This window comes from Electrona antarctica, assembly GCF_951216825.1.
Source record: "Electrona antarctica genome assembly, chromosome: 13".
NCBI lineage: Eukaryota > Metazoa > Chordata > Actinopteri > Myctophiformes > Myctophidae > Electrona > Electrona antarctica.
Window position 1 is genome coordinate 5125308 of NC_136794.1, and position 15785 is coordinate 5141092.

The following is a 15785-nucleotide window of genomic DNA, read 5'->3' on the forward strand; positions in this document are numbered from 1 at the left end:
CAGCTGTCTGTTAAAGTATCTCTGCATCTTTGTGTTGGAGATCATGATGTTCTGGATCTCAGGCAGGAGAACATTCATCACTTTTTTCTCTACTTCCACTCTGGCCTCTGCTTCGTAGGTCTCTCTCATCTCCTCTACGTCCTGTCTGTGTCTCTCCTCCCTCTCTGTCCTCTCATTCTCTCTCTTTGCTCTAAACCTCTCCAGCTTTCTCTCCATCTCCTCTCTTCTCTCAGACTCCCTCCTCAGCTCTCCTTCCAGCTCTCTTTTCTTCTCTTCGTCCCTCTCCTCCCTCACTTGTCTCTCCAATTCACTCGTCCGTAGGTCTCTCTCATCTTCGTAGGTCTCTCTCATCTCCTCTACGTCCTGTCTGTGTCTCTCCTCCCTCTCTGTCCTCTCATTCTCTCTCTTTGCTCTAAACCTCTCCAGCTTTCTCTCCATCTCCTCTCTTCTCTCAGACTCCCTCCTCAGCTCTCCTTCCAGCTCTCTTTTCTTCTCTTCGTCCCTCTCCTCCCTCACTTGTCTCTCCAATTCACTCGTCCGACGGTCGATCTTCTTGATGTCCCCCTCGTGCGCTTGGATGGATCCCTCCATCTTCCTCAGAGAGTCCTTAAGCTCCTTCTCAAACCTCTCCTTCATCTCCTGCTCCTGCACGTGTCTCCTCTCCTCCAAGTCCCTCTGGATCTTTCTCTCCATCTCTCTGACCTGGGCCTCTACCTCCTGGTAGGTCTGAGTGCTGTAGAAGCTCTCTGTGTTTCCTGCCACCATGCTCTCTATCTTCTCCAGCAGCTGTGAGACCTGACCAGCATCGCTGCCATCCGTGACGTTGAGGACGTGGCACCTGTTCCCACATTTCTCTACAAGCTGCCGACATTCCCGACTGCCTGCATGGAGGAACTCCTCAGCACTCTGCTCTCGCACGCCGTCAGCGCGGATAAGGATGACCATGCTGTGTTCCCAGCAGCTCTCTCCAAATGCCTCCTGCATCTTCTCCATCGTCCCTCTCGCCTCTTCTCCGGAGGCCTCCGCCGGTATGACCAGGAGGAAGGCATGGGGACCCGGGGCGGACAGACGTACGCACAGCCCTGCATCCTGCCTCGTGTCCTCCAGTGAGCGTCCAGAGAGGTCTGGAGCGTCCACCAGCACCAGCCGTCTCCCGCAGACGTCCCCCTCTCTCCTCCTACTCCTCTGGCTCAGGTCAGAGGAGCTGGCCTCGGCGCCAAACACCTCCCTGCCCAGGATGGTGTTTCCTGCTGCGTTCCTCACAGCTACAGTCCTCCCCAGTAGCACCAGTCTCAGCTCAGACATGGAGGGAGACACTGGTGAGTCCAAAGTGTTGTCTTCTGCCACTGAAACGCAAAACAATGGAACAAATTATGAAACTACACCATATAGTACAAACTCGGTTACTAAACACAGTATACCTATACGTTATCACAGACAATTGTGGTGTCCCAGAAAACATTGTTCAGAGAATCCTGTGAAATATTCATAATTGCTGTCCTGGGAACACAATGCATGCGGGAGGTTCCCAGTTCGAACCCGGGCTCAAAGTGTCCTCGAGCAAGACTCTGAACCCCTAATTGCTCCCGATGTGCAGGTTGGTGCCTTGTATGGTTTCCTCCTCCATCAGTGTGTGAATGTGTGTGTGAATGGGTGAATGTAATGTAATGGGTGAATGTAATGTAATGTAATGTAATGTAATGTAATGTAATGTAATGCACATCTATGTAAAGCTCCTTGGATAAAGGCGCTATATAAATGCACCATTTACAATTTATTTACCAATGCACATGGACAATTGGCAGTAACACAATTGGAAAAGAAAACTGGAACAAATGGAAAAAGGTTATAGGCATATTATTGTCTCTTAAATCCATACACCAAGGTTATATACGTAGGCTACATTTATTAACTATGTTTAAACCTTGTATAGTTTAATGTTGTCAGATGAACACGTATAATGTTCCTTGCTAGACTATTTGAAAAAGCATCATAATACTCACTATCTGGAGGTGGAGACATACTGCCTCTCCTCTTCATCACTGGTAGAGAGACGACTTCATCTGTGGTCTCTGCGCCCACTGCAACACAACACACACATCAACCACAGTCCAGATGGAACCCTAACCCACTGCAACACAACACACACATCAACCACAGTCCAGATGGAACCCTAACCCACTGCAACACAACACACACATCAACCACAGTCCAGATGGAACCCTAACCCACTGCAACACAACACACACACACCAACCACACAGTCCAGGTGGAACCCTAACCCACTGCAACACAACACACACATCAACCACAGTCCAGATGGAACCCTAACCCACTGCAACACAACACAAACATCAACCACAGTCCAGATGGAACCCTAACCCACTGCAACACAACACACACACATCAACCACACAGTCCAGATGGAACCCTAACCCACTGCAACACAACACACACATCAACCACACAGTCCAGATGGAACCCTAACCCACTGCAACACAACATACACATCAACCACACAGTCCAGGTGGAACCCTAACCCACTGCAACACAACACACACATCAACCACAGTCCAGATGGAACCCTAACCCACTGCAACACAACATACACATCAACCACAGTCCAGGTGGAACCCTAACCCACTGCAACACAACACACACATCAACCACAGTCCAGATGGAACCCTAACCCACTGCAACACAACATACACATCAACCACACAGTCCAGATGGAACCCTAACCCACTGCAACACAACATACACATCAACCACAGTCCAGGTGGAACCCTAACCCACTGCAACACAACACACACATCAACCACAGTCCAGATGGAACCCTAACCCACTGCAACACAACACACACATCAACCACACAGTCCAGATGGAACCCTAACCCACTGCAACACAACACACACATCAACCACACAGTCCAAGTGGAACCCTAACCCACTGCAACACAACACACACATCAACCACACAGTCCAGGTGGAACCCTAACCCACTGCAACACAACACACACATCAACCACACAGTCCAGGTGGAACCCTAACCCACTGCAACACAACACAGACATCAACCACACAGTCCAGATGGAACCCTAACCCACTGCAACACAACACACACATCAACCACACAGTCCAGATGGAACCCTAACCCACTGCAACACAACACACACATCAACCAAACAGTGATTGCACAATGCACACCAAGGAGAGTGAAAGGCGGCCGCAAGCGCAAGAATCAACCATGACAGTGATTATAATTAGAATAGCCTGTCTAAAAGAAAGAAAAAAAATCCTCGCCAGTCCTTGTGGTGAAATCCTGCGTATGGATTTACATAAGCCAGCAACCCCTAGGTAAATGTTGCCAATGAGTATAAGCATTGAAAGTTAAGAGTTTAATTTATAACACATTTTAAAGGCAGGATAAGAAACTGAATGCATGACTATGAATAATAGAGTAACATCTTGAACACAAATTGAAAGAGTAACATGGACTCACTGTCTGGAGGTTCCAATAGCATACTGCGTGTCCTCCTCAGTGGAAGAGTGGAGTCTGTGTTCTCTCCATGCTCTGCAACACAACATCAACAGTCAATGTATTGACAATATAGTAAGAAAAACAGAAAGGTGTTACTGGGCTATGAAACGACACTGGATGTATTTTTGTCAACTAACTTCCTGGAGGAATGTTGATGCTCCATCTCCTGATTGGTCGCTTGGGGCCTGCTGTAGAGGTATACTCACTCTCTAAAAGACAAGACAACTATTTATCAACTTACTAATGTTATAATGTCACACATGAGGAAATGTATTTCAGTTTACTGACCAGTCTTTTGGTCTGATTCAGTCTTCGGTTTCTCTAATCCCGTCTTCAGATCACAGATCTGCTGAGCTGCAATGACAGGATGAAGATGTACTTAGATAGTATTCAGTATTGAATGAACCACTGATCAAAATAAACAGGAGAGATGAGATAATCCAATTCTCACCAAGCTGTTTGTTTTCAGAGATGACATCATCCCATTCCCTTTTCCTCATCTTCAGCTCTTCATCTCTCTGATTCAGTTGTTTGTCTTTTTCTGTCAGTAGTTTAATACTGTCCTGCAGTTTGTTGTCTTTGTCTGTCAGTAGTTTAATACTGTCCTGCAGTTGGTTGTCTTTTTCTGCTAGTAGTTTACTACCTCTCTTCAGTTGACTGTCTGTTTCTGTCAGTAGTTTATTCCTTTTATCCAATTCCTGGTCTTTTTCCAACAGTAGTTTATTACTGTTCTTCAGTTCTTGGTCCTTTTCTGTCAGTAGTTTATTACTGTTCTTCAGTTCTTGGTCTGTTTCTGTCCGTAGTTTATTACTGTTCTGCAGTTCTTGGTCTTTTTCTGTCAGTAGTTTATTACTGTTCTTCAGTTCTTGGTCCTTTTCTGTCAGTAGTTTATTACTGTTCTTCAGTTGTTTGTCTTTTTCTGTCAGTAGTTTAATACTGTCCTGCAGTTTGTTGTCTTTGTCTGTCAGTAGTTTAATACTGTCCTCCAGTTGGTTGTCTTTTTCTGCTAGTAGTTTACTACCTCTCTTCAGTTGACTGTCTGTTTCTGTCAGTAGTTTATTACTGTTCTGCAGTTCTTGGTCCTTTTCTGTCAGTAGTTTATTACTGTTCTTCAGTTCTTGGTCCTTTTCTGTCAGTAGTTTATTACTGTTCTTCAGTTCTTGGTCTGTTTCTGTCCGTAGTTTATTACTGTTCTGCAGTTCTTGGTCTTTTTCCAACAGTAGTTTATTACTGTTCTGCAGTTCTTGGTCTTTTTCTGTCCGTAGTTTATTACTGTTCTGCAGTTCTTGGTCTTTTTCTGTCACCATGAGGACCAGCTGCTCATGGGTCATACCCAGGAACACTTTTCTCTGATCCTGGGTCATTTCCAGTAGTCTTGCTTTTATAGAACATAAAGAACATAAGTTTAGATGAATCACAGTTTAACTCCTCGTGTGTGCGTGCGTGTGTGCATGCATGCATGCGTGCGTGCGCGAGTGCGTGTGTGCGTGTGTGCTTGTATTACTCTACTTATATGAGGGCCAAACGTTCAACGTAGTATAATTTGAGGAAATTATTATGATTGAGGACCATTTTCCAGGACTTCACAAGCAAAATGTTTTATTTTATGGTTACAAATTATTTGGGGGGTAAGGCATAGAATTATAGGAAAAGATGTAGGTTGGGTTTAAGGTCAAAAGATGAGACATTTAGAGGTTTAGGATTTAAACTTAATCGCACACCGCCGGTGTCGTGCACTGAAAACATCAGATCTACAAGCTCACAATGTGTCTGTTATGGCCCTATGTGGCCTCTTATTGTGTTTTAACCCTCTTGACTGATTCCTGTGATTTCTGTGCCCTATATGGTGATTGGAGGGTGGAGTCAAGTAGAGATTGGAGGAGTGGCTTGGTGTTTGGAGACACACCTGGGCCTCATCTCCTAATCAGCCAGTCATTATAAAAGCCTGTGATGAACACCACTTCAGCCCATTTTACCATCCGTCACCTCCATGTGCTGAATCCTTTGTGTGTAGCTAGCATTTCATCCCTGTTGAGTCTGTAGGCTGACGCTGTGTGCCTTGCCATATTCTGCTGTGTGCTTAATAAGGTAACTTTATTTACTTAGTGTTTAAAGTTCAGACTATAGCTAAGCTATCTTGTCGTTAAGAAATCAATTGCAGTATGTCAAAACATTTCTTGAGTGTCAATCCAAATCAAAAGGGAAGCTGGTAAGGGTGTGCTGCCATTTTTCTTTTGTCTCCCTTTTTTACTCTGTCAGGGAGCATAGGCTTGTAATTTGTTTTGGAGTAGTTTTAGGATTTCCTTTTCAGGTAGGGTGGGGTTTTGTTTGTTGTGTTGGCTTTGGCCACCCCGAAGATTTATGCTCTCCCTATTCTTCAGATACTGTAAAGATCCATTATTTCTAATAAATGTAAATTATTATTTTGCTACTCTGGTTTGGTTCCTTGCTAGCTATATGTGTTACTCCTTAAGCCTCTATAGACTCCATATAAGGTCGTAACAGTGTCTCAGCACGACACGTTGTGAGAACGACAACACAAACACTGTCTAAAAACTTTATTGTCCGCAAAATTATAGTAATACAAACGTGTGTGTGTGTGTGTGTGTGTGTGTGTGTGTGTGTGTGTGTGTGTGTGTGTGTGTGTGTGTGTGTGTGTGTGTGTGTGTGTGTGTGTGTGTGTGTGTGTGTGTGTGTGTGTGTGTGTGTGTGTGTGTGTGTGTGTGTGTGTGTGTGTGTGTGTGTGTGTGTGTGTGTGTGTGTGTGTGTGTGTGTGTGTGTGTGTGTGTGTGTGTGTGTGTGTGTGTGTGTGTGTGTGTGTGTGTGTGTGTGTGTGTGTGTGTGTGTGTGTGTGTGTGTGTGTGTGTGTGTGTGTGTGTCTTGATTTTGTCGACTAATACTGTGACAAAAAATGTTCGTAGACTACCTTTTTTCACTAACGAATAAGAAATGGAAACTAAATGAAGCTATGACTAAAACTAAGACTAAATGACAATTTCGTGAACAAATAAAAAGTAGACTAAAATGTTAGACTAGTTTACACTTTGTTGCAAGTGTAAATTCAGTCATTACGATGGCCTCAAGGCCAGCCGAAATACATTTTAGTCGACTAAATCTACTGTATTGTAGATTAGTTAACACTAAAACATCACAGTTGACTAAAATGTGACTAAAACTAAATTAAATCTAATTAAGAGACTATGACTAAAAGTAAAATCAAAATTTGCTGTTATAATCAACACTGCATAGTGTGCGTGCGTGCGTGCGTGATCAGAATTGTGACTGTCACTAAATATAATATATAAGTATATTATAGTATATAATAAGTATATTAATAAAGTTTAACAGTTTTCGTTGAGTCTGTTTTTTTTATCCTACTTACCATACACATGAGCTGATCTCTGTCTTCTATCCTTCTGCTCTGCTGTCTCCTCCCTGAGGTACCGTTCAGTGTCATCGATTACTACATAAAGAGAGTTCAACTGTGTTATAACAACTCTTCATCATGTTATACTGACTGGATAATAAATACAAAACAGGCATGCAGGAATCTGAACACATCAGATAAAAACAGACTTTGTAAACTTATTGTAAATATTATTATGTTAAAGTATTATATACATTATTATTGTGTAAAAATAAGCTGAATCACTGATTTGTGCGTGCTTGCGTGCGTGCGTGCGTGCGTAAATACATTGTAACAATCTGCCTTTGACATTGAAAGGATAATTATTGCTAAAGGAAAAAACAACGGGATCATCGGGTTAACTCTGTGGCATTTTATGTAGAAGCCACAAAAGGATATTGACGAAACAAAATGGCAAGCAACATACACAGTTCACTTTGGGAAACAACTGAAATCAACAATCAAAATCACAATTAAAGTTCCTCATAATCCACACAGAATGAAAAGTCCGCTCCACGCGGAGCGGCGAACGTTCGGGGTACTATAATCCAACTATAATCTAGTATTGACATCTCTGTCTGTCTCCACGCACACTGACAACTGTGATTCCAAGTGATCAATATCCAACGGCAGCAACAGCGCATTCTTAATGAAATAGGTCTTAATTGTTTTGTATTAAAACTTAATTCTAAGAAATCAGTCAAAGAGATGACTTTTGTACATCATGACGACTGAGGCTGATTCTAAAAGAAATGTCTTCTTCTGAATCCTAAAAGTTTTCTGAAAAACCTATGTTTCTATGTACAGTAAGTGGTGCTCAACCTTTTTCATGTCAAGGACCCCCAGAATTATCTGTATTTGGCTGTGGATCCCCAACTGAAAATATTTTTTTCCAGGGACACTCCAGAAGCAAAGATTTGACTTAAAAACGTTTGCTCTGAAAGAATATATATATTCAAAGATTTGCACCACATTTTCACGATTTTTCCAAAATAGCAGATCTACAAGCTCGTAGCGCGGCACTCGGTGCCAAGCTATGAGCTTGTAGATCTGCTATAGATCTGCTATAGTTAATGCTTAAAACACAAAGGGGTTCCCGTCCTGTATATTGTTGTGCATGTAAGTAGCTGTGTATGTGTGTTTATATGCAGCTTATTTATATGTATGTTTATATATATGAATATATAGGTGAATGTATATCTAAGGACAACATGAATGTATGCACTGTGTAGGTAGATAGATGTCCATCAGTCTACAACACGTGCACCTAAATATGCAAATGGATCCATGGGTAGGGCTCGACAAGCCTATGGCCTATATTTTACATCAAACAATGTAAAATATAATGGTCATTCACTGTGAAGATGTATAAGATCCATTCAGTTTGTCTTCTATGAGTGTGAGAATGTGATATTAATCTGAAAACAACTCAGGAGGACATGAAGTAGAATATGTTTGATACTCACGCTCTAATAGATCATCACATTCATCACGATACATAAAAAGAAAAACTAATTTGGTTAGAAAACTGCGATTTAAACAGATGATTTTACAAATTGTAAAATAACATGAAACATTAAATAAAATCATATTCTATGTCAAAATAGTAATAATCTGTCAGAAATATAAATCATCTTGACTAATTCCCTGACTTATCTTAAATGACACTATAATCTTGTACAGTATATGGTACTGTATGCAGTAAGATCTGCTATACTGTTTCTGCTCATCTTTAGAAAGTGTTTATCTGTAACATTTACAAACAGCTAAACACTTAGACACAACATATAGATCAAAATGTCTTATAAATCCTAAAAGTTTTCTGAAAAACCTATGTTTCTATGTCAGTGGTGCTCAACCTTTTTCATGTCCCCCAGAATTATCTGTATTTGTCTGCGGACCCCCCATCTGAATAAATGTTTTTCCAGGGACCTCCCAGAAGCAAAGATTTGAGTTAAAAACGTTCGCTCTGAAAGAATATATTATTCAAAGATTTGAGCCACATTTTCACGATTTTTCAAAAATATCAGATCTACAAGCTTATAGCGTGGCACTCGATGCCACGCTATGAGCTTGTAGATCTGCTATTTTACAATAGCTAAAGTATAACATAATGCTTAAAACACCAAAAGGGGTTCCCGTCCTGAATGGGTTAAGAATTACCTGTGGGATTTAGGTTTATCTATATGCAAATTACGCAAAACAATCCATTTAAAGAAACATTAGACTTTAAAACCTCAAGCAATAGCGAGAAGAAGATTTAACACTTGAACGCAGAAATCCACATTCAGTGGGAACATTAATAAAAATAACAGATCTACAAGCTCACAAAGCGCTGTAGATCTGGTCTGTTTCACTAAGTATAGACTATAGAGGGTTTCATTGGTTTAGACTCATTCACTTTGTATTCTGCTATGGAGAAAACCTGATGTAAATCTGAAAACACATTGGAGGCCATGAAGTAGAATTTATTTGATACTCACTCCGGTCTAGTTCACGTTCACATTCATCAGTCATGAAAAGAGAAAACACATGTTTGGAATTGTTAGAAAACTGATCATTCACCAACAGAAAGATGACTAATAATTAGCAAATTGTTAAGGAACCTGAAATATTGAATGCAATAATTGAATGGTTTAAATTAACTGACTATCTTGATTATCATACAAAATAAGACCTTGCTTCATATATCATAATGATTCAGCATTCTATTTTCAACATTCTAATTTAATTTGTGAAGTGACTAAATATGTACTTAGAGACATAAATTATATTAAGGTTGAGTGTATTATAATACACGTATAAGGCGTTACAACACTTGTTGTATAATGTTTGTAATTATGCATAACAACTTATAACAAGGTTTATGAAGTATTGTAACATATAATCATATTATTTATAAGTGCTGGTCATAATGCATTATAAACTCAGTGGAACTGCACATTATAACTACCGGTAACACTCTACAATAGAGTCCCAAATGTGTGAAGTGATTAAATGTCAGCTTACAACTTGAACCCCAGCATCCCTATTCTGAATGGAACGTTTGCCAAAAATAGTCGATCTACAAGTTCACAACGTGTCGTGTTGCGACGCATTGTGAGCTTGTAGATCGGCTATCGTTGGTTTAGTGTAAAAAAGAGCGTACCAAGTACAGTTGCAACTCAGGTCAGTTTTACTAAGAGGGTTTAAATGTCTTCTTAGTTTACCAGCAACATGACTGGCAGTGGTGGAAAAAGTAATCAATTGTTTTACTTAAGTAAAGGTATCAATACTGCAATGTAGAACTACTTCGTACTAAAAGTAAAAGTCCGGAATTCAAATTGTACTTGAGTAAAAGTACAAAAGTATTTGCGCCAAATGTACTTAAATTACCAAAAGTAGAAATAAGTCACTATGCAGAATGCCCCATTTCAAGTTTTCAAATGTATAAAATATTTAGAAAATAGCAGATCTATACAAGCTCACAATGTATTGCATCGCGACGCATTGTGAGTGTGTACATCAGCTATTTTTAAATGGCCTACATGTATATAGGGCTGAAGTGGTTACTGTATGATTTGTAATAATAATCAAAATCTACAAAGTAACTAGTAACTAAAGCTTTCAAATAATTCTAGTGGAGCAAAAGTACAAAATTTGCCTCTGAGATGTACAGTAGTGGAGTAGAAGTAAAGGTATTGGAAATTGCAAATACTCAAGTAAAGTACAAATATCGCAAAATTGTACTTAAGTACAGTACTTAAGTAAATGTACTTAGTTACTTTCCACCACTGATGACTGGAGCTGCTCATTGATATGAGACTGACTATCAGTCACTGTTATAGAGTAGTATCACTATGATAGAGTCCAATACTGTAATAGTTGTTGACCTCATTTACATTTTACATAAATAATAAGCATAGTGTATAAATAATGTATACTTGGGAAAATCATGAACGTAATAAATTGTGGGATGAGCTTGTATATCTGCTATTTTTCAAAGGATATTGACGAAACAAAATGGCAAGCAACATACACAGTTCACTTTGGGAAACAACTGAAATCAACAATCAAAATCACAACTCAAACCCCCACCCAACCCAAATGAGTCCCAGTCCTCTGTAACCTCTTTAGGTCACAATATCAAATATAAACAATAAACAGCGTTCATACGGCATAGCGGCACGCTACCGCTCGACCCCACAGTATTATGAATAGCACTATAGAGTCTTTTAAAGTTCCTCATAATCCGCACAGAATGAAAAGTCAGCTCCACACGGAGCTGCGAACGTTCGGGGTACTATAATCCAACTATAATCTAGTATTGACTCTGTCTGTCTCCACGCACACTGACAACTGTGATTCCAAGTGATCAATATCCAACGGCAGCAACAGCGCATTCTTAATGAAATAGGTCTTGTTTTGTATTAAAACTTAATTCTACGAAATCAGTCAAAGAGATGACTTTTGTACATCATGACGACTGAGGCCGATTCTAACAGAAATGTCTTCTTCTGAATCCTAAACGTTTTCTGAAAAACCTATGTTTCTATGTACAGTAAGTGGTGCTCAACCTTTTTCATGTCAAGGACCCCCAGAATTATCTGTATTTGGCTGTGGATCCCCAACTGAAAATATTTTTTTCCAGGGACCCTCCAGAAGCAAAGATTTGATTTAAAAACGTTTGCTCTGAAAAAATATATATATTCAAAGATTTGCACCACATTTTCACGATTTTTCCAAAATAGCAGATCTACAAGCTCGTAGCGCGGCACTCGGTGCCAAGCTATGAGCTTGTAGATCTGCTATTTTTCAATAGCTAAAGTATAACATAATGCTTGAAACACCAAAAGGGGTTCCCGCCCTGTATATTGTTGTGTATGTAAGTAGCTGCGTATATGTATGTTTATGTGTGTTTATATGCAGCTTATTTATATGTATGTTTATATATATGAATATATAGGTGAATGTATATATCTAAGGACAACATGAATGTATGCACTGTGTAGGTAGACAGATGTCCATCAGTCTACAACACGTGCACTTAAATATGCAAATGGTCTCCATGGGTAGGGCTCGACAAGCCTATGGCCTATATTTTACATCAAACAATGTAAAATATAATGGTCATTCACTGTGAAGATGTATAAGATCCATTCAGTTTGTCTTCTATGAGTGTGAGTATGTGATATTAATCTGAAAACAACTCAGGAGGACATGAAGTAGAATATGTTTGATACTCACGCTCTAATAGATCATCACATTCATCACGATACATAAAAAGAAAAATAAATTTGGTTAGAAAACTGCGATTTAAACAGAGATGATTTTACAAATTGTAAAATAACATGAAACATGACATTAAATAAAATAATATTCTATGTCAAAATAGTAATAATCTGTCAGAAATATAAATCATCTTGACTAATTCCCTGACTGTTATCTTAAATGACACTATAATCTTGTACAGTATATGGTACTGTATACAGTAAGATCTGCTATACTGTTTCTGCTCATCTTTAGAAAGTGTTTATCTGTAACATTTACAAACAGCTAAACACTTAGACACAACATATAGATCAAAATGTCTTATAAATCCTAAAAGTTTTCTGAAAAACCTATATTTCTATGTCAGTGGTGCTCAACCTTTTTCATGTCCCCCAGAATTATCTGTATTTGTCTGCGGACCCCCACCTGAATAAATGTTTTTCCAGGGACCTCCCAGAAGCAAAGATTTGAGTTAAAAACGTTCGCTCTGAAAGAATATATTATTCAAAGATTTGAGCCACATTTTCATGATTTTTCAAAAATATCAGATCTACAAGCTTATAGCGTGGCACTCGATGCCACGCTATGAGCTTGTAGATCTGCTATTTTACAATAGCTAAAGTATAACATAATGCTTAAAACACCAAAAGGGTTTCCCGTCCTGAATGGGTTAAGAATTACCTGTGGGATTTAGGTTTATCTATATGCAAATTACGCAAAACAATCCATTTAAAGAAACATTAGACTTTAAAACCTCAAGCAATAGCGAGAAGAAGATTTAACACTTGAACGCAGAAATCCACATTCAGTGGGAACATTAATAAAAATAATAGATCTACAAGCTCACAAAGCGCTGTGAGTTTGTAGACCGGCTATTTTTTAACGAAGAGATTTGGTGTAGAGGGGAAAAGTACAGAGTTAAAGTACATAGTTAACTCAGGTCTGTTTCACTAAGTATAGACTATAGAGGGTTTCATTGGTTTAGACTCCTTCAGTTTGTATTCTGCTATGGAGAAAACCTGATGTAAATCTGAAAACACATTGGAGGCCATGAAGTAGAATTGATTTGATACTCACCAAAGCCTAGTTCACGTTCACATTCATAAGTCATGAAAAGAGAAAACACATGGATGGACTAGTTAGAAAACTGATCATTCACAAACAGAAAGATGACGAATAATTAGCAAATTGTTAAGGAACCTGAAATATCGAATGCAATAATGGAATGGTTTAAATGAATCGACTATCTTGATTATTATACAAAATAATAGCTTGCTTCATATATCATCATGATTCAGCATTCTAATTACAGTTACTGTAATTAAAAAAGGAAGAATAGGTCTGCACACCGTTTTGAAAGCTCCCCAAAAACTTTATTTACCAAGGCGGGGTAAAAACACAACGTTTCGGCCTCTGTTGCCTTCGTCAGGTATATTAGATAGCAACACATATAGTACAGGTAGAGTATATATAGAGGTATAAGTGGGCAGATACAAATCAGTGACAAGCACTCACACCTGTGGACAGTCCTTATTTGGGCTTGAACTCGGTCGGCTATGACACTCAGGACAGAGAATTCAGCCATTAGGCTATCCCTGTGTGGCCACCAAGGGAAGGAATCATACACACATACACAAACATCATATCAATACCCGATCTAAGTGTAAACACAACTCACTGAGCTATACAGAGAGTAGCCTACATAATGCATTGTCATTTCCATGTAATAACGTATTAAAAACACACTTAAAAAAGACAAGACCAAAAACATACATATTTACATTTACAGGAATGGTTTGATATCAAACTCTTCATTTAGACCGTATGGGGCCATAGTGTTAAGATTATAAATGTGGAACATTTCTCTTTGGAGTAGGCGGCGCTCCTGATTTCCCCCTCTGGGGGGTTTGTCCACTTTTCCGATGCCTATATAGAGAAATTGGCTAATGTTGTGGTCAGCTTGCTTGAAATGTGGGGTTACGGCTCAGGAGTATAAGATCTGACCAGCTGGTCTCTTACATTTGGAGGGTGCTTAAATACTAGGAGAGTATCTGAGCACACAGAAGGGAGCATTAGCTTTTTGGTTTTAATTTTGGGAGCGAGGCATTCCTCTTGTGTCTTATTTTTAAAACGGTCGGCAGCGACATCCAACCATTCCTGCTTATACCCTCTTTCTAAAAATATTTTGGTGAGATCTGTAGCTTGTGCATGATAACCAGCATCTGTGCTGCAAACCCTTCTAGCTCGATGAAATTGGCTAATAGATAAACTTTTAACCAGATGAGTAGGGTGAAAATTGTCCCCTCGTAAAATAGTGTTTCTGTCTGTGGGTTTGCGATACAGATCTGTCTGTATCGTGTTATCATGTTTGATGACCAACACATCCAGAAAGCTAATTTGTGTGTCACTGAACTCCAGCGTAAATTGGAGATGTTCGTTCACAGCATTTAAATAGGCATGAAATTGTGAGATAGTTTCTGCCGTACCAGCCCATAAAATAAACAAATCGTCAATGTAGCGTCGATATAAACGAATGTTGGAATGATAAGGGTTAACAGTAGGATCTAGCACAAACTGTTGGATTTGTGAGATTTTTGGACAGAATCTGGAGGAGTAATATCAAAAAATGTGTTTTACAAAAGTCGGCCTCCTGGTGGCGCTTTAAAAGGCAGATGCGGAAAATGCAGGTCAAAGGTTTGTCCTTGGCCTCTAGGGAGTGTGCATGCAACGTTTCACGGAGATCGGTGAAGTTTTAGGTAAAACATGTGAAAAGCTGCCTCATGGTGGCGCTATAACAGGCCGTTCTGGAAAATGTGGGGCAGAGGGTCATCGTTGGCATCCAGGGAGTGTGCCTCATGGTGGCGCTATAACAGGCCGTTCTGGAAAATGTGGGGCAGAGGTTCATCGTTGGCATCCAGGGAGTGTGTGTGCAAAGTTTGGCATCGACCGGGTTAACGGTGCCGGAGATTAGCTGGTAACAGACGGGCGGAAGGACGGACACACACACACGGACACACACACACACACACACACACACGGACGGACGGAGTGCAAAAAATACTCTCTCCCCATGCCTTCGGCCTGGTGGAGACAATAAGGACTGTCCACAGGTGTGAGTAGGCCTACTTGTCACTGATTTGTATCTGCCCCACTTATACCTCTATATATACCTGTACTATACTGTATGCGTTGATATATCTAATATACCTGACGAAGGCAACAGAGGCTGAAACATTGTTTTTGGTAAATAAAGTTTTTGGGGAGCTTTCAAAACGGTGTGCACTTTTTCTTCCTTTTTCAGTCTGTTCTTTTTTGTTCGAGCACCCGCTGAATTTACCCGGGATGTGCGTGCACCTCCTGACCACTTTAAGTTACTGTAATTACACATCAGGAGGACATGAAGTAGAATATGTTTGATATTCACCCACTAGTAGATCATCACATTCATGATTGAAAAGAAAAACAAAACACATTTGTTTAGAAAACTGCGATTTTAAACAGAGATGATTTTACAAATTGTAAAATAACATGGAGTAAGACCTGCTACTGTTTCTGCTCATCTTTAGATAGTGTGTATCTGTAATATTTA

General features: G+C 39.8%; 1 protein-coding gene across 1 annotated transcript in view; it reads right to left on the minus strand.

The window, feature by feature from the left end:
* The window catches only part of LOC306935588 (uncharacterized protein), a gene marked incomplete at both ends in the record, with an annotated part of 35926 nt that overhangs the window by 380 nt on the left and 19761 nt on the right, over positions 1 to 15785 (minus strand). The window contains 7 exons of the mRNA XM_079518686.1: positions 386 to 1346; positions 2004 to 2081; positions 3502 to 3573; positions 3678 to 3749; positions 3829 to 3894; positions 3992 to 4627; positions 4730 to 4918. Coding sequence (XP_079374812.1) covers positions 386 to 1346; positions 2004 to 2081; positions 3502 to 3573; positions 3678 to 3749; positions 3829 to 3894; positions 3992 to 4627; positions 4730 to 4918 — 2074 coding nt within the window. The remainder of the gene's footprint in view (positions 1 to 385; positions 1347 to 2003; positions 2082 to 3501; positions 3574 to 3677; positions 3750 to 3828; positions 3895 to 3991; positions 4628 to 4729; positions 4919 to 15785) is intronic.